At 39.3% G+C, this 20,346-nt stretch overlaps 1 protein-coding gene across 2 annotated transcripts in view; it reads left to right on the plus strand.

The window, feature by feature from the left end:
* Nucleotides 1-7,003: 7,003 nt before the first annotated feature.
* The window catches only part of LOC136447952 (reversion-inducing cysteine-rich protein with Kazal motifs-like), a 40,916-nt gene continuing 27,573 nt past the window's right edge, over nucleotides 7,004-20,346 (plus strand). The window contains exons 1-10 of one of the 2 annotated variants that reach the window (XM_066447095.1): nucleotides 7,004-7,082; nucleotides 11,885-11,959; nucleotides 12,710-12,746; nucleotides 13,273-13,358; nucleotides 14,342-14,392; nucleotides 14,691-14,724; nucleotides 16,644-16,838; nucleotides 17,719-17,733; nucleotides 18,547-18,711; nucleotides 19,543-19,655. In XM_066447095.1, the coding sequence (XP_066303192.1) occupies nucleotides 11,885-11,959; nucleotides 12,710-12,746; nucleotides 13,273-13,358; nucleotides 14,342-14,392; nucleotides 14,691-14,724; nucleotides 16,644-16,838; nucleotides 17,719-17,733; nucleotides 18,547-18,711; nucleotides 19,543-19,655 (771 nt within the window). In that variant the 5' untranslated portion in view covers nucleotides 7,004-7,082. The remainder of the gene's footprint in view (nucleotides 7,083-11,884; nucleotides 11,960-12,709; nucleotides 12,747-13,272; nucleotides 13,359-14,341; nucleotides 14,393-14,690; nucleotides 14,725-16,643; nucleotides 16,839-17,718; nucleotides 17,734-18,546; nucleotides 18,712-19,542; nucleotides 19,656-20,346) is intronic. The other variant, XM_066447096.1, reaches the window with a different exon arrangement.

Genomic DNA, 20,346 nt, shown 5'->3' on the forward strand with positions numbered 1-20,346 from the left:
CAAACAGGACCTAATTTGCATGATCAATGAAATGTTTTGAAATGCGCTGAGTTCTATGTTTGTGCCCGTTCATATGCATTTAAGTCGTATTCTAGTCTTTGTGAAAGCTTGTATCAAGGTCTGTATATTGTTCTGTTACTAGGGCTAACCCTTTGTAATAGCCTTAGCCTTTGGTAGCCCTGGCTGTACTTATCTACAGCCGAAAAAACAAATCACCTTTGAAAACTGTGTCATCCTTCACTGAGAAAGAGAGGCTAGTAATTATCGATTATAATCGAATTCGAAATATCAATTATTCAAATGACCTCATTTGGATTATTGCTGAGATTATACTAAGATAATAACACTATGCTCGTAAATGACAGGACTTTTTATATTCATGTTGGGCATTTTGAAATAGCTGAATCTGATCATTGACATAGCCAAGCCAAGTTAAACAATAAGATGCTGATTATGCAAAACAGGGTCTAATATTTGATAGAGTTATGCTACTTCACTACGTTTCGAAAATCCATCCAGTTTTATTGCGTATCTTATGACCTGGATGTCTAGCCGTCATTGACATTCCATGAGAGGACTTTCAGACCTGTGGCATATCAAGCCATTGAGAAAGAGGGGAACATTGATAGATATTATTTAAGCAAATACAAATTTGTAAACACTTGAATTTAGTTATTGTTTAGAAAAATGGCTATGTAATGCCATATTGGTAAATGGCGGGAATTTGGTACTTACATCTGTCGGTACAATTCATATTATTTGGCGAAGATATGAGGTCGTGGAACTCTAGTTCACTATGCATACGGTGGCCAAAGTAATATACTAAGATTTTCCCTAATTTTACGTTGATGAAGGTTAGATATCCAGGTAACAAGATACGCCCCAAATAGTTACTCAAACAACAGTATAAAATTTGAAACAGTCAAACTTTTCAGACAGTATTCGAATATTCGCTATTTTTCGTCAGTGAATAAAGGAAAGAACTTGGAGAACTGAATTGCCTTCATATCTATGCATAGTTTTGGTATAAAACCTGGTTCTCCCAGTTCTTTCTTTTAGTCACTGACGAAAGATAGCGGATGCTGTCTGAAACGTTTGACTGTTTCAAAATTCTATCAAGTTGCTTGAGAAACGTATTTTTGGCCTTTCCCCAGTTTGGTGTCCTGTTAGAGCCTTGGTCCAGATATACGAAAACGGGTAAGTTTGGGGTCGGGAGTCACCCGTTGCCATGATAATGGAAATTTGTCAATATGGTAGATTTTCGCCCTGCGAAGGCCGTAGTCTCGCCCTAGGTCTTTTACATTTTCTGTCATCCAACTCTTTACTTTGCTAATAAAATGGTTTTCGCTTCAAAGGGAGGTGTTATAAACTACAGGATCTCAGGTCCTAAAATACAGCTATCGGTAAATTGGTTAATCAGGTCTTCAAATTATGAATAATAACTTTATTTATGAATTAACTTGCAGCTTATTATCGTGGATTTTAATACTAACTGTCTTAAATCTGAATTAGCTGGGTTATTTTTTTTTATAGATACTTTGAGTTCTGAGGTTTCGCCAGAAGATCCTAGCCTTTACAAGGCCCCGCGGACGGCTGGAAAAAAAGTAGGCCAAATAGAGTGAATAGTATGCTAAGGGAGTCGGCTACGGAGAGAGGGTCCAATATCCATCCGTGGAAACGCTATGGTATTTCTGAACCAGTTGAAAATTTGATGGCCACCATCAAATGGCGAGTGTATAGTCAAAGCGGGGTCGTGTTGCGTAACGGCAGGGTATTCGACCCAGAAACCAGCGGTCAAGGGTTCCAATCCCCTAACATGTCACCAATGTTGTGCCCTTAGGAGAGGCACTTTACACGGTCTTCCTCACTCCACCCAGGCGTACTCAGCCCAATTAAGGCCTGTGACACCCGGGGGTTGGCCAGGTTAGCAGTTATTTGCACGTAACTTTTGATGTATCTATCTATTTTTTAAAAAAAATTGGCCAGATGATGGAAATAACAAATATTTAGAATATCAAAACAAGAAAATTTTCAATCTCATATATTTTTGGGTTAAAAACAAAGATTTTGGTAAATAAATACTGCTGTTCATTGATCTGTGAATTCCCCGGCGGGGGCAGGGACTTTAACCTTGATTTTTTACGACATAGGAGATAATAAGTATTGAAATTAATCTGTCCAAGGCTATTTTGTCTAATTTGACGATATCGTGTTTTATTTGGGGCCAAAACATTAAAAACAGTGATTTTTTTTCTAATTTTCCCTCAAAAATTGCTCTTGCTAAAATATGATAATTCTAAGGTCAAATAGCCTTGGATGATATTTTTCAGCAAGGTATAATACTAACAGATTCATTGCTTTTTCTAAGAATCATGTGATTTTGACCGGGGAAATAGCATTTAAAGCTGACATACTACGGGGATTTAAGCTGATGCTTAAATTCCCCGCCGTTTTCGCGCCATACCACACCCCGGGGGGCCGTTCGAACGTTCGAACATGTTCGGCCGGTACCATTTTGCAGCTTCCACGGGGTCCCTTTTTGTTAATAGCCTCTACCTATGTCAATATTTGATAGATATTTGATCAATACCTGTACTGTTATCCCGCCCAAAGTAGTTAGTATGCCAAATATTTAGTAAATTCCTGTTTTTGCAATATAACGTTACATTGTACCCGATTTGGCCATTCTGAAAACGTCATGGCCTCGCCAGGTTACCTGCGGTCACTGAGCGGTTCGAAATTCATGTTCGACAGAAATTGTCACAGGCCTTAAATTGCCTGAGTAAAAAAGTGAGTAATTGTTCCCTGTACTTGGCACTGTTAATATAAGTTATAAGATCAGCTATATCATCACACTGAGAGTAAGCGCACATACATTAGAAATGGAAACAGGTAGACACAGACGGTTATCTGTTGACGAGAGAATATGTAAACAATGCTCAGGAAAGCAGTGGAAGATGAAATACACTTTATTTGCCATTGTCCACATTACAGCACCGAAAGAGACAAACTATTTAACCTAGTCAGCAAAATTGTTCTCAGCTATGAATGTCACACAGACCTACAAAAAACTGTCTTTCTGTTAACACCGGCCAATGCATATATCTCCCAAAACGTAGGGAAGTTCATATTCCATTGTATACAAAAAAGAAATCAAACCCAATAGCAACTGTTTAGATTAGAAGTAGCTCTAGTTGATGACTTTACTTTGTGTTTATTTCATTACTGTGTACTTATTATTATCATTATCTCATTTCAATGCAATTAGCCTGCGAGCATGCAATAAAGTTATTATCATTATAAAAACTTGAGTGCAGTACCACGTAGTCCTTGTCTGTCCAAAACCTGAGGGATCTGTCCAGTTTCTAGTCACCGTGAATCTCACTAGCTAGACTGTAACAAACTGTGCTAGGAAATTGCTGTCCGCCGCAGTGACAGGCAGTGGCTGAAACGTTGATTGATAATGAATTTGTTATTACCTTCGCCAAGAAGGTTTGTTTTCGACGCCGTCTGTTTGTCAAGTTGTGTGTGTGTCTCTCTCTCCAGTCTGTAACTTGGTGTTTGTCGCCAGCATAACCTGGAAGCTGTGGACGGATTCTTATCGGATATTTGGTCGGTGTCAGGAATAGTCAAGTTCGATAATGGGCCTCCAAGATGCTTTGTGCTTCATGGTCATGATTTTTTAGTGGTAGATAGCTCTTTTTCTACACATCATTGAGTAAATGCGGTAAATGCAGAAATGTTCGCGGTGGTTTTTATGCAAGTCGCGGTTTTCACGGTGAGCTCTTAATTCAACTTAAAACCAATATTTTTTGCCTGCCTATCACTGTAGCGCTACTGTTTGTTTCAAACGCGAACTCAAAACCACTGACGTTTGCACCAGAGAAGGCCGCCAGTCAAGATACACTTCGATATTCACGCCATACATCTGCTTGGAGATTAGGCTAATCACTCTTTACCAGACACTGCTTAGGAGATTAGCATGGCAATTCACACATGGCTGAGAGCGTGTAAACTCCGCCTACCTAACACCCTGGCTGATCAGCTATTGTGTTTATTCACCGTACCGTTTCTCACCATGAGTTCGTCATGCATTACTTAGACTCTACCGGGCTTCACAATGACTGACGCTGGAAAAATATAGCCTCTACCAGGCTCCACAGGTCGCTGGAAAAATCGCTGGAAATTGGCCAAATAAACAGATAACATGCCAGAGAAGTTAGTCCGCTATAGAAGTTATAGCTCCCCGTATAGCCGACTCCCTTGGCATACAATTCACTCCGATGATTTAGCTAAATTTCGACTATTTTTCCAGCCATCCACAGGGCCTGGTAGGGGCTAGGAAAAGTATAGGAAAAATAGAGTAAAAATCGGCCAAATAGACAAATAATATGACAGAAGACCTATATTATTAGCTGGCCTGGTAGTGCAGTTTGTCTAGGTCTCACTTTTTCTTCTCATGAATAGAATACAAATTTTGTTCTTCGATAATGACCTTCTGTGGAAGATTTTGGAAACAAATCCTTCTGTATATCAATGGCTTAGCAGTTTGAAAAAAATATCTTGGCTTAGCAGTTTGTAAAACAAAAAAAGTGATAGGCGTTCTCAAATTTCTTTGTCATTATTTGTTAAAAAGACCACGCTTCAACAAAGTTAGCACATGTTGCCAACCTCCTATAAAACAGCATCGTTGTATTCTGTAAGCTTTAGTGAAGTAAGAATGACATTTTCACTAGAAAGTGCCTGAAAAAGGAAGTTAAATTTTCATACAGGTACAGTTTTTAATATCAGTGTTCAGTTAATACGGGAATGTAGATTGAAACATAGGATAGGAAGTATAAAACGTTCTTAAAAGATAGCGTTAATCATCGTTTTGATTCCTCATTTTACAAAAAAGGCTAACAAAAGGGGCAACAAAACTTACCCCGTGTATATCAACATTCAGTGACAACATATTTATTGTTCCAGGGGACAATGCGATTGTGTTATGTTACTTGGTAAAATGTTCACATTGTGTGATGTATTATTCCAAAGAAAATACCCTTTCCATATATATTTATTGTTCCATAGGAGTGCGGTTTTGTCTATATTTAAAAATAAGATGGACACATTTTGTTGAATATCATATTTCATAGAAAAGGCCAACAAAACGTATCCTGTGTCCCCCTTCCCTGTATTGGACTCTCCCATGCGGAATGCCCTGACCTTGCTGCGCAGCGGGGGTGAGTGGATCGGCCTAATCTCCAAGCAGATGTATGGTACGATTTGATTTACGCGTTTGTTGTTTTGTACGGCATTATGCACGTCTTTTTATCAATCCACGTTTTATATGAGATGAAAAAATAAAATAAAGACTATTAAAAAGACGTAAATATTATAAAATAAAGTCCACATCTGCTTGGAGATTTGTACTGACCTTGCATCGCGGCGGGGGTGGGTGGAACAGCCGAGTATTTAGCAGTTGACAGAAGCCTGAAAACACAACGTGGGTTTTTGTACGGGGAAGGGCTTCAAGCACAGGCCAGTTTTTCATCTCAGTCATGCCTTCACTACAACCAGGATGGCTTTCTCCCGAGACATGATCGTCCTGACGTTCTCTGTGATCGTTGTCTCCGTCCTGACTTCGGCACAAGGCAAGAAATTGTTGTTTTTATGCTATTCTAAGTTAGAGACGGGCGCAGCGCTTAGGCAGCCGCCATTTTTTTTGTCCCCTCTCCCCTTAAGTTTGTTTACAGAGAGCTCACGGAAAATTTACGTCTCCTCGTGCTAAAATTTCAGCATTTCTAATGCTTTGCATCCTGTATGTATATTTCTAAACGTGTTGTAGATGTCCACGGCGTTGTAATTATGTAGAAAGAATGTTATTTGTGCTGGAAACGTTGACGTTTCCGGTGGAAGTGTTGGGTTACGTTCTGTGCTCCTGTCAATCTCCCAACAGATGTCGGGGTTGAAAAAAGACAGCACCGTTTTCTCTCACAATTGTGAGCTTCCAGGTTCCTCTGATAGCTTGGATCGTCTGATAACCACCCTGTGTACACACGAGAGAAGATGTGTTATCAGAGAAACTAGCAGAAAACGTTGATGTGATTTTTTGTGGTTCCCGACATCTGCTTGGATTTGAGAGATTAAGAGGTGTCAGGCGCCAGGCCTGGGTAAACTGCTGGCCTGACAGGCCTGTCTCTTACCAACACACACGCACCAACTGTTGTCTGCAGGGTCTGACAGCCCTGTCTCTCTCACACACACATGCATGAGGGTCTGAATGGGGGGGTCCCAACAAGGCCTGGGTAAACTACTGGCCTGACAGGCCTGTCTCTTACCAACACACACGCACCAACTGTCGTCTGCAGGGTCTGACAGCCCTGTCTCTCTCAGTCTCACACACACATACATACATGAGGGTCTGAATGGGGGGGTCCCAACAACGTTTTACGCTGATTTTAAAAGAACCCCTACGTATTACGCTAAAATTGAGGAAGGCGATTACGCAAAATTTTTGTTGCCTCGCTACGAATTAAGTGACTAAGATGGCTTTCCCTACGAATTACGGGAAATAAAAATAGGCTGCTTACGCCTTACTGAAAAGAGCTAATGGTGGCGTAAAGGCAGGGTGTTTGGCCCAGCACTCCACGGTCCTGGTTTTGAATCCCTAAACATGCCCTGTTAGCATTGTGCCCTTCACACAAATTTTCTTTACTCCATACTCCACACAGGTGAAATTGAGTACCAAGCTTCGGTTAGGGAAATAACATGTGTACTAGGATAGGACGTTAAATGGAGGTCCTGTGTTTAAGGGGAGCCATACCTCGAGCATGTAAAAGAACCCACCACGCTTATCGAAAAGAGTAGGGGTCCATCCCAGTGTGAGTGGATCAAATAAATCTGTCCAGATATGCAGCTTGTACTCTCCAGTACAAATCTGGTGTGTTACGCCATGAGGTAGTTTACTGGCTATGTATGTAATAGAAACAAACAAACACACACTAATTGTCATCTGTTGTTGTTGTTGTTGTTGAACAGACACATACCGATGCTGCTACCAGGCGCGGGAATACCCGTCCTGTCGCGCCGCCTGCGAGCAGGTATGTACCACCCGTTTATCTCCAAGCAGATGTTAGGAGGGTATTTATACCCGTATTTCTGACACACCAGGGCTTGAAATACTTTGTGCATGTGCACTTTTATGTACCCCAAATTGGAGTCTAATTTTTCACTGGGTGCACCTGTGCACCTAAATATTTGTTAAGGGTTAGGTATGTGAAGATATTATTGTACACTAGCTATTCTCCACATTTCTAGTGTCAAAAAATAATAAAACCTTTGTTGTATTGCATTTTTTTAAATTCTTAATTTAGCTTTAGAATTTCAGATTCCAGTCCTTAGGTAAGGGTTATAATTTTGGTTTGCTGACATTGTGCTCTGTTTTATGTTGTGCGCCCAAAATATTTTCTGTGTACCTAAATTTTCAGGTTATGTAAATCAGTGCATCTTTTCAAAAAAAATTATTTCGAGCCCTGAAAACTAGCCTTTTCCCTCCAGAATTGTGGAAAATTTACATTCATTGACACATACTGACATAGGTACAGTAGAATCCGCTTAACTGCACCACCCATTTGTCAGCGTTTTTGGTGCAATTATCCGGCTGGTGCAATTATGCGAAATGCCCAGCTGGACCGCACCACCATGGTCGAGGGGTTATTTTGTTAGTCAGAAACACAAGCACAAAAAAACAGACGAAATTATTCAGTTATCAACTTTATTTATTGACCCTTTGCTGAAAATAAAGAAATGACTACGAACCTGTTTTGATTTTGCATTCTTTCATTTTTCCATGCAATCTACCGCATTACAACACACATAATGTTACAGGGGAGGCATTCTGAAACATCGTCATGCCACCCATGGGATAACAGTTTCTGTTACATTACGTCGAGTGCAGTTGTCGATTTACGTAAATCATGTTCCGCCATGAAACTAGGAATTGAAACTAAAACTTGGTTACTGATTACGGGTGACCCGCCCGGGACCTCCCATACGATTCCTATCAACGTAACTGCCAATGGAGACCGCCTTGTTTTGTTACTCAAAACAGTTTTAAACTTATTGGCGGTATTGCGCCTTCACACCGGCAGGTATCGGCTCATTTGTACCGCGTTTGCCGATTTTAGCGCACCTTTTCAGTTAACTTGTCGAGGATTTTGGAAAAAAATTGGTGCAGTTATCCGGCATTGGTGACCATGCACGGTGCAGATATGCTGAGTCACTAACAATGCAGTGAATGGGAACCGGTTTTGGATATTGGGATTCGGTGCAATTAAACGGAAGGTGCGTTTATCCGAGGTGCAATTAAGTGGCTTCGTCTGTATTATGTTTCCAATTTTACATTCATCCTTCATGCAAATAGAACAAAAATCTACATGTGATACAATATTCAACTTCTAAAATTTGAGAGATTTTTTGCTTCTTATATGAGATCACAATGTTGTGTAAGTATATGCTAGAGATCAGAAAATCCTTAGGCACGTATTTCTTAGCTAGCATAAACTAAATTTAAAGGCAATGATTTTGGAAGAGCATGGAAATTGGGTGCCAAAATCCACAGCTGTATTTCCTGCTAGAACTGTGAATGTGTCATGTAAATGTTAACAAAGCAAATAGGTTATGTAGTATATTCCAACTGCCAAGCATTTACTGTAAATTTTGAAATGTGCACATTACTGTAAATGCGGAAATTTTCGCGGTGGTTTTATGTTCGCGGTTTTCGCGGCGACCGTTTGACCGCGAACTTAAAACCACCGCAAACATTTTTATCCAATACTGTAGCAGTATATGTGAAATAGCACTGCTGCAGACTTAAAACCACAGCGAACACCCAATTTTCGCCTTAGCGTGAAATATAAACCACACAAACTTAAATGCATTTTCAGTATATTATAGCAGTTTATGCGGTGACCATGCCACCGTGAAATTTTGGCAATATGAATATGCTCACATTTCCATTGCATTGTTATGGTATTACAAAATTGTTTAAACCACAAACATAAAACGCAGCGAAAAATTCCTTTCCTCTCCTACCAGGATAATTAAGTCCCCCGAAAATAAATGAATTTGTTGTGTTCTGGCCCCTTTTCGTAGACACTACTCTCATCTCCCAAATAAACGTACCGATACGTTTATTTTTTTCAGCCTCAAAATCCACCCAGTACGTTCTTATTTTGGACAGTACGTTTATTAATTTTTTGAAAATCAGATTTTTGCTAACCAGGGATCCCATCAAAATCGAAAGTTTGGGTATTCCTGCCCATATTTCCCCGACATTTTTGCTCACAATTTGCTATTTTTCGGCCTAGCGGCGTTGATTTCCCTGCTGCTATGACCCGGCATTTGTAAAATCCTGGCGGTACTAACATGTCAGTCGATCTCGATACAAAGTAAATGTTGTTATCTCAGACAAAATAAGACGCCACACTTACGTTTTGAAATCTATTTTTCATATAAACAACATTGACAGTCTTTTCCCGTTCTAGACCATCTGAATTCGTACAGTGATCGCAAAATTTACGCTCGAGAAAGACAAAAACATTGCCAAAAGAACAACCTTGGAACAACGTAATCAACACCATGAATGCTCAAGTTACCATTGAGTCGCATGTAAATTCTACTCACGTGAAATACAGCCTTTCCTCAAAACTTTTAGAATATGAAAATAACACCACATTATGACAGTGTCTTAGCATTAAAAACTGAATAATACTTTTAAAATCTACAAAAACATTTAAATCCTACGGTTCCTACCACAAACATGAAAATTCAGCCCTTGGAAAATCGCCACAGTACAGTAACGCACGCCACTAGAAGTTTCCCACGGACGGAAGAACTCACTTCTACCAAGGGGAAACAGCTCTTTTTGATCTTCCAATAAAACTCTTTTGTCTTTGTCAGAAATGTGTGGTATTTCAAGTAAGTGAATTCCCACTTAATAGTTGATAGACAACACTAAGTTGCAATCTATATTCAGTAATCATCACCTACGATGTTTTGACAAAAATCACTCCCCTACAAACAAATTGGCTGAGTATTCTCAGAACTTCATGTAGCTCTCTGTTAGCCCCGCCCCTTACTGTCTGTGTTCCTGTGTTCGGTGCCGCTCCGTCTGACTCGCGCTTTGATGTGTAACATGAGAACCCTGTGGTTTGTGGCAATGTTTTAGATGTAACCAAGGAACTTTTAATCAGAAAGAGAGAGCACAAAATAGAGCAAGCCTGAGATTTCTCACATCTAAACAATGAATTTGTTGACAACTAAGTTTCTCAAAATGAAAGATTTTTTCTGCATACATCAAGGGTAATTTTTGGATTTGAAATTATTTGGATTGCAACAACACAATAAAGGAGAATATGTGATAATGTTCTTTATAATAAGGTGATTTTGTGGAAAGCATATACTTCTAGTAATGTTTACAAAATTAATCCATGTTTCTATATGCAATGCATACATGATAAATGGAAAGTTGAGCAAGAAAAAGTACTAGTAACAACTAACATCATACATGTCATAGTTAACCTTTTCTACATGGCTTTTACAAATACGTAATACTTGTATTTTCATCAGATATTCAGGATATGGTAATTTTCTGTTCAAGTTCTAAATGTTGATACATTTGTACAAGGTGTTACCCATGCAAGTGAACTGAGAAGTTTGGCAACTACTTCTGTTTTAATGATATGCCAGTTTATACAACAATTTTCCTTGATCACTTGGTTCAAGTTCCAAGTAGAAAATACATGTATCATTCATCAATTTTTCCAAAAGTGGAGAAAATGATTATAATTTGAACAAGATATCTACAGTTATTCGGTTCATTATTTACATACTTATATAGAATATGTAAATAAAAAGAACCTACCTGCTTATCATCTTCTTTCCCTAAGACAGAAGTAGCATGGACACAGTTAACGTGTCGATTTGGTAAATTTCCGGGGGGTACGTTTATTCCGGGGGGTATGTTTATTAGATTTTAAAAATTTGTCCAGGGGGTATGTTTATTCCGGGGGGTATGTTTATTTGGGAGATGAGAGTAGCTACATGTACATCGTATATCTTTGTCTTTATTTGTCCTTTGAGTAAAATTGCTTACAACTTGCAATATTGCAGGTTACAGGAAAAAATTAATTCAACAAGCCCTGCGATTGCCATTATTATTGATAAGCTTAAAACCAAATGAATATGATACTTTTTAAAATATAGTTTTTAGGATCATTTGTTTGGAATCTAGACTTTGACTTGATTGGGATCGACAACTAGCTTCAATTAGAATCAGCTATCTTTCCTCTTGTGGTCCTAGAAGAATGGCATGGTTTGAATGAATGAATGATTTATTTAGATAAGCATGGCTGTCACAGCTTTAAATTTGTTTCTGTCCCACTCATTGTTTGGGAGCCCATGCTGTTGATTTTTGTTGTAAATAAAAATTAAAATCTGTCATTTTAATCTTACAAAAATACCTTTTCAATTTTATCAGTTTCGTGTGTAGTTCAGATATTTTTTGGACAGATGGGGTGAAATTTTATCCATCCCAACAGGCAAATGTTTTCCTCCTGGGACAGAGAGACGGGTTCTGGAGACATCCCTGAACATGAGTCTTCATGTATACTGTAAATGCGTTTAAATTCGCATGGTTTTAATTTCATGGTAGGGAGAAAATGGATTGTCCGCGGTGGTTTTAAGTTCGCGTTTGGGACAATAGTAGACAAGGCGGTAGGAGGGCAAAAAATTTCGCTGCAGTTTTGAGTTCACGGCAAAGAGCTTACCGCGAAAACCGCGAACATAAAGCCACCGCGAACATTTCTGCATTTACAGTACATCATGTATGTGTTTTACACAGATGGCGGCAGAGATCGACCATGACACAAGGATACAGCATGTGATGACGTTACCCAGATACTGTCGTAGTGAACTGGTAAGAAAATTCTCTCACTCTTCAAAAATAAACAACAGTTTCAGGGTTGTAAACACTGGGGGCATATGCACAAAAGTGCACCCAAAATTAGAGCTGTGCACCTGACTTTTTACAGTGCACATAGATGGTCCTGGGTTACATATATGTTGAGGCACTAGTACTATTGTACACTAGTATACAAAATTATACAGAATATTATCATACCAAAACGTCAGCAGGTGAGATTTCCTGGTTGTGTAAAAAGAATCTCCAATATCCTATACAGAATATTCTTAACATTCACCTGACTTCAGTGTTCGAAAAAAATTTATAAAACCTTTGTTGTATTACGTGTTTAAAATTTTCAAGTTAGCATTATTAGAATTTCAGATTCAATCTCTGAAAAGAGGCAGTAACTTTGTAATTCGGTTTTCCTCAAAATCCACTTTATTTACCCAAAATGTATTCTTGTGTGCCTGAATTTTTAGGTTAGGTACACCAATGCATCTATTTACAATTATAAAGAATTTCAAGCCGTGCTTTCTAAAATGCAGATGGAAACTGTCAAGCGTCTAGCTGTCCTCAGGAACTAATTAAGTCATCATGCTAACGACAGCGCGAAGGAACTTTTGTCCGTTGCTCCACGCTCTGACGCACCAACGGCAATGCGACGGACATGCGGTTACACGTGAAAGCTGGAATACAGACAATTACTCTGTACATTGTTTACCTTTATGTGGTTCATTTGCGTTGTTTGTTGTTTGCTTTCAGGTTGGTTTCTGGCAGTGTGTGAACACTTCTGTGCTTGGTAAGTTGAATTTAATACCATCAAACACTGGATACAATACTACTAGAGAAAGCACGGCTAAACTTTCTCAACTATAATTTTACAGCAAAAAATTCTACATTTCAGGTAAAAATAAATTAGACAGCTTGCAAAAATACAGGCAAAAGTATAATGAATGATTATCTACTAGTTAATTGACAGTATACTGATTAAAAGCTCTTGTTGAAATGGTACAAGAACATTGGCTTGCGTATTCGTAAAATGTATATCAAAATTCTGAGAACATTTCTAACAACTTGTAGTTAGTTTACAGTATTGTACACAATGTAGGTCTAACAAAAAAACAACAATTTTGAGTCTTGGTCATTGTACTTAGTCTACATGTATACCTCTCTGTCCTGTGATGATAAATTAACGGTACAGAGGTGACCGTGAAAACAGTGAACATAAAGTTACAGTGAAAGAAACAAGAATTACAGTATTTGCCTAGTTTTCTGAGTCTAGTTTGAACGTTTTTCTGACGTTCGGTCCACGTTGTCCGTTTCAGGAGAGCCAGAGTCGGGAGGGGAGTGGGTGGGCCATGCCTGCTGTGACCTGACTGTGTCGGACCTGTGCAAAACTGCCTGTTTAGAGGTACGGCTGAACCACAACTATATGATGTCCACCGCCTCTCTGCCAAACATTGATATGCAAATTCCGTTCTAGTCCTTTGTTTCCTGACGTTATTCCATTGTTTTTCTACGTTACATTATATTATATTTATGTTTTATTCATTTTGTTATTTGAAATCAGTTGTAATTAGTTAGTATTTCTAAGCATTTAGTTAAGTTTACTTTGTATTATTATTCAATTACAGTTTGTGTTATTTTTGTTATCTTATGTATCTAAGTTTAAATGTGGGGATTTGCCCCCCAGGGCACATTGAAAAACGCCATCACAGGCGATATGTTACCTCTGGTTAAATAAAAATAAGCAAACAAACAAACAAACACTTGTATATGTCACAGTAGAGATCAGGATTCAGGACAATCACTGATTAGGCCATGTTGATTTGATTATATGGATGACATCCTCTGGGAACCCCAAAACTGATGCGAGTGTGTGGAAAAAAACTTTGGCAAAAAATAACAGTAACTGTTGTTCATTATGAAATCTACGTGGTCAGGAAGGATGAACAAAACTTAGCAATCACTACGTATACCACAATCTCTTCTGTGACATATGCAAACAATTGTTTCATTGGACAAAGACTTAATCTTATTATGACTTCTACACTAGGAGCATTTCATTGGGTGTAATGTAGTTCTAACTTTCATAACAATTTCTATACAAGCATGTACTTCATTAGCCTCCTTCGCAGACTTCCTATGAACAGCGGTGTTTATATTGGGGGGGGGGGGCAAGGGAGTTGTGTAGACGAGGGACGACGCTGTTCATTTGGAAATGAACAGCGTCGTCCCTCCTCTACACAACTCCCTTGCTACACAACTCCCTTTAGAGAACCTTGCCCCCCCCCCCCCCCCAATATAAACACCGCTGTTCATAGGAAGTCTGCGAAGGAGGCTAGTACTTCATTGGCTGGAGACTGAATTTCATTATATCTTTTCCCTGCACAGGCCAGTACTAGCAGTGACATTAGTGCAATATCATGTCGTAGAGATCTTGAGGTAGGTTTATCTATTTTTCTTGGTGTAGGATAGAGGAATTTCAACAACACAAATTGATGTTATCAAAGCGCGTAAGTCCGTTCTACCCTTAACGGACTTACGCGATTTCGATATTTCTGTATTGTTGGTAAAATCCCCCTATGAGGACATCAGTTTGTGTCATTCAAATTCATCTATTAGATTGTTTTTTGACTGGAACATGTACACGTTGACATATGTAACATCTTTGTTCAAGCCATTTTGTGTTCTAGATGTTTTAGGAATGGATGATTTTTATAACGTTTTATGTATTTTACAGCCGGCTCTACATAGCTGTATTGAAAGAAATGAAAGTAAGTCATACCTTATGTTTTTCACACATCAATCATACAATAATAGTACTATAACAGGACAGCACAAAAGTGTATAGAACTGTAATAGGACACCATAATAGCACTGTATTAGGACACCACACTGTCATTTTGCTGCCTACCATATAGTACCAACATCAAGTAGAAAGTTTACCTCGTGGAAGGGTGTTATAACTATAATTTGAATTAAAATGTACCATTTTACAAAATGTACCTTTAAACTGTAAGGCAAATGTGAGTGTATGTGTGTGTGTGTGTGTGTGTGTGTGTGTGTGAGAGAGTGTGTGTGTGTTACAAAATGTAGTTTGTGTGACTATAATTATAGTTGATTACATCACAGGCTTTTATTATTTGAAGGGGCGAAGACTGCCATCTCCGATTGCCTTGTTTTCTGTTTCTGGTTTTTAACTGACCAGCATCAATTATATACAGAACAGTCCAATAATATGCATCCATTTGGACATTGTTGTAACATTTAACTAACCTACTAGTTTACTTTTACCCCTGTGCCTGCCTGGATGGATAGGACGTCACGCCTGGAGTAAGTCTTGATCAGTGTCCTCCCTTCCGTGGTGTGGATATAAGGACGTTATGTGAAAACCCTGAGCATTAAGCCCCTGTCACACATAGATAGCCGACCATGGCCTTCTCCAGACCATGGTTGGGAGCTAGTTGTGAGCAAGGCCATCTGTAGTTGGAAGCTGGTTGGCGAGTTTCAGTTCAATTTATTTATCTAAGTTAAACCAGAAATACATTTCGCCTGGTGGTGCTTTTCAAACTCCTGGGGAGTTCAACCCCTCACATAGAAATATAGCAACTATTCATCAAACAACAGCAATCATGATTAGATAATAATGATATCTTATTAAACTAGAAATATTGAGTCAAAACATAATGATGGAGAATCAAAACAATAAACCAAACTTAAATGTAAATTGATTTGCCCACTAAAGCCTTTAAGTCATCTGTGCCAGGCAACCATATACTCTTTGAAAAATTAAAGTCGTGAAAGTGTTATTCTAGAGGAGCAAACTGCATGTACCGGGTACTCCCAACCTAGCACTAGCCTTGGTTAGGGATTGGTCAGGAGCAAAGGCCCTGAATTTGTGACAGGGGCTCTAGAGGCACTCATTGAGCCACACTTAGAGCCTCATCGTGTGCTTGTAGCTTAGAGAATATAGAAATCAAATTGGTGTGGACTAAGATCAATTGAAATTGATCATGTTATTGCTTGTCTGTTAGGTCTTGACAAGGGCTGTCTCCAGTTTTACAGTTTTCCCCGTTCTAGTCATTTTGTGAGACAGCCCTAGTCTTGACCAATCAGAAAGCAGTAGATTAGTGAATTTAGATATTGACCAATCATAATGCAAAGTTAGATAATGAGCTCATTTTTGGTGTGTGGGAGCGGCTTAGCGGTGTTGTGGGACCAGTGTCAATGTAAATGTATTGCACAATAGATATATGAATTTAGGTATTGACCAATCAGAATACAAAGTTAGATACTGAGCTCATTTGGTGCATGACAGTGGGTGAGCGGTGTTGTGGAACCAGGGAATGCTAGTAGATAAATGTATTTAAATCTTGACCAATCAGAATACAAAGTCAGATACTGAGCTCATTTTTGGTGAATGACAGTGGGTGAGCGGTGTTGTGGACCAGGGAATGCTAGTAGATAAGTATATTTAAATCTTGACCAATCAGAATGCAAAGTCAGATACTGAGCTCATTTTTGGTGCATGACAGTGTGGGACCAATGTCATTGTACATGTATAGGGCAATAGATAAGTGTATTTAGATATTGACCAATCAGAATGCAGGGAATGCTAGTAGATAAGTGTATTTAGATATTGACCAATGAGAATGTAAAGTCAGATACTGAGCTCATTTTTGGTGCATGACAGTGGGTGAGCGGTGTTGCGGGACCAGTGCGAGTACAGAGTGCGAGGAGGCGTGTAGTACGGTGTTCCAGACGGACTCCACGCCCACCAGGCAGCAGCGGCAGGCCATTCAGGACCACTGCATGTTAGACAATCAACAAGTCATACAGTGTGTGGACAACTACACCACCTCAAGACCGGCAAACAACCCTGCCGAGAGTAAGTAGTTTGTTGTTATTTATATATCAATCCTGGTTTATTCTTCTATTTAAACATCCTAAATTGTCCAACACACTTATCGAGAAAGAGTAGGGGTGACCCGGTGTGCTTGGCCAAAAACGCGAGCCGTATAGCGATGCAGTATTGCACTACCACTAGCTACTTGAAAAAGCATCATACTTCACCTCAAATGAGGATGCCTTGAAACGAAACGAAATTGTCCTCACTTCATAAGTTCATTGACATATCTATTAGGAGTTTTGGTAATAAAACCTGGTTCTCCCAGTTTCACTGACGAAAGATAGTGGATGCTGTCTGAAATTTCTGACTTTTTCACAATTTTATGCAGTTGCTGGAGTAACTATTTTTGGCGAACTTTTATTGATATTTTCTTGAAAAAAAGGACCGCGTTTTCTGTATGATGTTTTTGGCATCTTTAGCTGGCCAAAGCTTTGCATTTTTCGTTGGCAAAAGTTGAACTAGAAAAGCCATCTCTATTTGTGGTTCAGGATATAAACAATATCGTTACCATAACGATGTGTATGCGGTGCACGTGTATACTGTGTGCATGGGGTCCAGTCTATGTTGTCATGGTAACGATATTGAGGTTTTGGCTCCTGTGTTACCCATGGTGCCTTTTATCTCCCAGAATGCAATAGGATCAGTAGAAAGCTAACAACTGGCTGAAATTCCTCAAGGGATGACGTTGTTTAATGTTATACCTATTGTAAGCTTAAAAGAGTTGAAAGTGCATGACTGTATATACTTGTACATGTGTAGTAAAATGTACTGTACATGTTCTGTGTTCATTTCTTCCTCTCTGACTGTCTTTTCTCCTGTTTCTTCCCGCTTTTCTGTGTTCTGGTTTCCCTTTCTAAAGGTGTGAGGGGCATTGGTGAGTGTTTCTGTTATATTTTGTGGGGATGACTTCTGGGTTCTTGCTGTTGTTCCATTTTCCATTCCTGTTCTTTGTCGCTGTGGTTCCAATTATAATATAGCTGTTGCATTTTCTTTTCCAGCGCTGCAAGTGTAAGAACCAAGATATTAAATTGATGTGGCCTTAAAGTTGAACGCAAAATTTAATACAGAACAGAAGTCAACACAAAAAAAAACGTGCATCAAATTTTTAACTGTCCTAGTGCAGTCTTTCCTCAGAATTGAAATAACCATTAACTAGATCATACGACCTCACAAATATGTGATGTCAGCAATTGGTCAAAAGTGCTTGAAAGTTTATTTCTTGTGTGATGGTTGGTGTGGCCTGATGTAGAATTCTGAAAAAGACTGCCGTTTTAGACAGCTAAACGTTTGATGCAACATTTTTTTAATGTTGGAATAAAGTTTTAGCTATGTAAACTTACAACACAGATGAACTTTCATAACCTCTACCAGGCTCGGCAGATGGCTGGAAAAATAGTAGAAATTGGTAAAATAGAGTGAATAGTATGCTAAGGGAGTCGGATACGGAGAGAGGGTCCGATATGCCCTCGTAGAACTGTACCCATATAGCAGACTAACTCCTCTTGCATGTTTTTCTGTCTATTTGGCCAATTTCTACTCTTTCCAGTCGCCTCTGGAGCCTGGCAGAGGCTAGAAATTTCATGCTCACAGAAATACAAATGTTGGAAACCAAAAATTCAAATTTTGTTCCTGATAGCTTCTAAATAAAAAGATTATTTTTTTATGATATGAATTTTGTTTGTTACAGGTTTGCACTGTTGTGACCAGTCGAATGATGAGCAGTGCCAGGACAGGTGCAGGCGTGTGCTGGTCACCTTGACCAGTGAACAGGAGATAGTGGACGGTCTGATCGAGGGGTGTGGTGACCCCCTCCCCCAGGACCCCCTCTGGCAGTGTTTCCTCTCAGCATCAGGTACTCAAGCACTGCAGCTTGTTTTTCTTTGTTTGCGTAAGGCCATGTTGATTTGATTATATGGATGACATCCTCTGGGAACCCCAAAACTGATGCGAGTGTGTAAATGAAAAAGTTTGGTTAGAAAAAAAGTTGCCTTCATTATGAAATGTTTGTGGTCAGGAACGATGAACATGTAGAGTATGGTATACCAGATAATAGATTCTTCATTTTTGTTCTTTCACATCTTCTTCTTTGACTTTGGAATTGACGTTGGCATTCTATGCCATTAGTATCTGTTTTCCGAAATATATCTTTTCTTGCAATTTATAGCATATTTTTTCTCATTTTGCAGCTGCTTTGTATGATTTACAGCATGTCCAAAAACTTTTTTCGTTTGGAAATGGATGGAAATTGAAGTGCGCAGATGTCATCCATATAATCAGATAAACATCAGATAAACGGGTGAACCGTCTTTATGCATACTCAGTTTTGTATATTAAATACGAGCTTTGTTAGACCAGACTGATACTGTGATATGTTTGAGCCACTCTTACCTGGATAGACCCCTACTGTTTTAGTGTGGTGGATTATTTTATAACTTCTTAAAGTCTGACTTTCCTCAAACATGGAGCCTCCAGCTGTACGTACCTTCCATCCACGAGTATGTCCTTAACCGAAGCTAGGTACTCATTTTCACCTGTAATGAGTGCAGTGAGGAAATCAGTGTAAAGCCCCTTTTCGCAAAGGCACAACATTGGGACCTGCTTGCATTGGGATTCAAACCCAGCACTGTTAGATTCTCAGCTACAGTATCATGCCATCATTGAAACCTAAAACCTTTGTGTCCAGCCAACAACGGCCATGATACTGAAGAGGTGATCCCAGTGACGGGACTAGACGGGGCGAAGCTACAGTGTTGCTCTAAAGCAGCCACGTCAAGATGTCGAGACCTCTGTGTCAAGGTAGGATGCTTCTTCTTGTTGTTATATAGGTATGACAAAAAGGTAAGCAAGGTAGTCCTACAGCCTTTTTGAGGCCGTAGGTAGAGCTGTGTACCTAAACAAATTTTAGGTACGGGTACAAGTACAGGTACACAGGTTTAGGTACAGGTCCGGACCTGAAACTGTACCTTAACTTCTTGTTCGGAAAATGCTAGATTTTCAATAAGGACAAAAGCATGTTTGAACTTGTAAAAACATAATATTTGATTGTGCTAGGTATTATTTTTATGAAAACACATGAAAATTTGACTCCAGCCATGAAAATGTGTTTTCTGTGCTTTAGAGTGGCTTTAAAGCACTGCCATGGTAATTTCATAGTAATTTTATCTGTCAAAGTGGTCATCCCCTGAGTCAGGTCCAGTACCGATACAGCAGGGTCAGGTATTTTGGACCTGTACCTAATTGATTGTACCCGATACTGTATCGGTACAGTGTACCGGTACACAGCTCTAGCCGTAGGTGCAGTGGGTTGTTAATCCACTGTGTCTAGGGCATGGAAGGCTGAGCCCATCCCTCTCTTTCCACCGCCTTTTAATTCCCCAGCAGTCAGGTACCCGTTTTTATTCCTGGGTGGAGTGAGGAAAGTCGTGTCATGTCCTTTCCCAAGGGGTGCATGCAACCAGGATTATGCCAGAAATCAAACTCTCAATTC

This window comes from Branchiostoma lanceolatum, chromosome 13, assembly GCF_035083965.1.
Source record: "Branchiostoma lanceolatum isolate klBraLanc5 chromosome 13, klBraLanc5.hap2, whole genome shotgun sequence".
NCBI classification, from domain to species: Eukaryota; Metazoa; Chordata; class Leptocardii; order Amphioxiformes; family Branchiostomatidae; genus Branchiostoma; species Branchiostoma lanceolatum.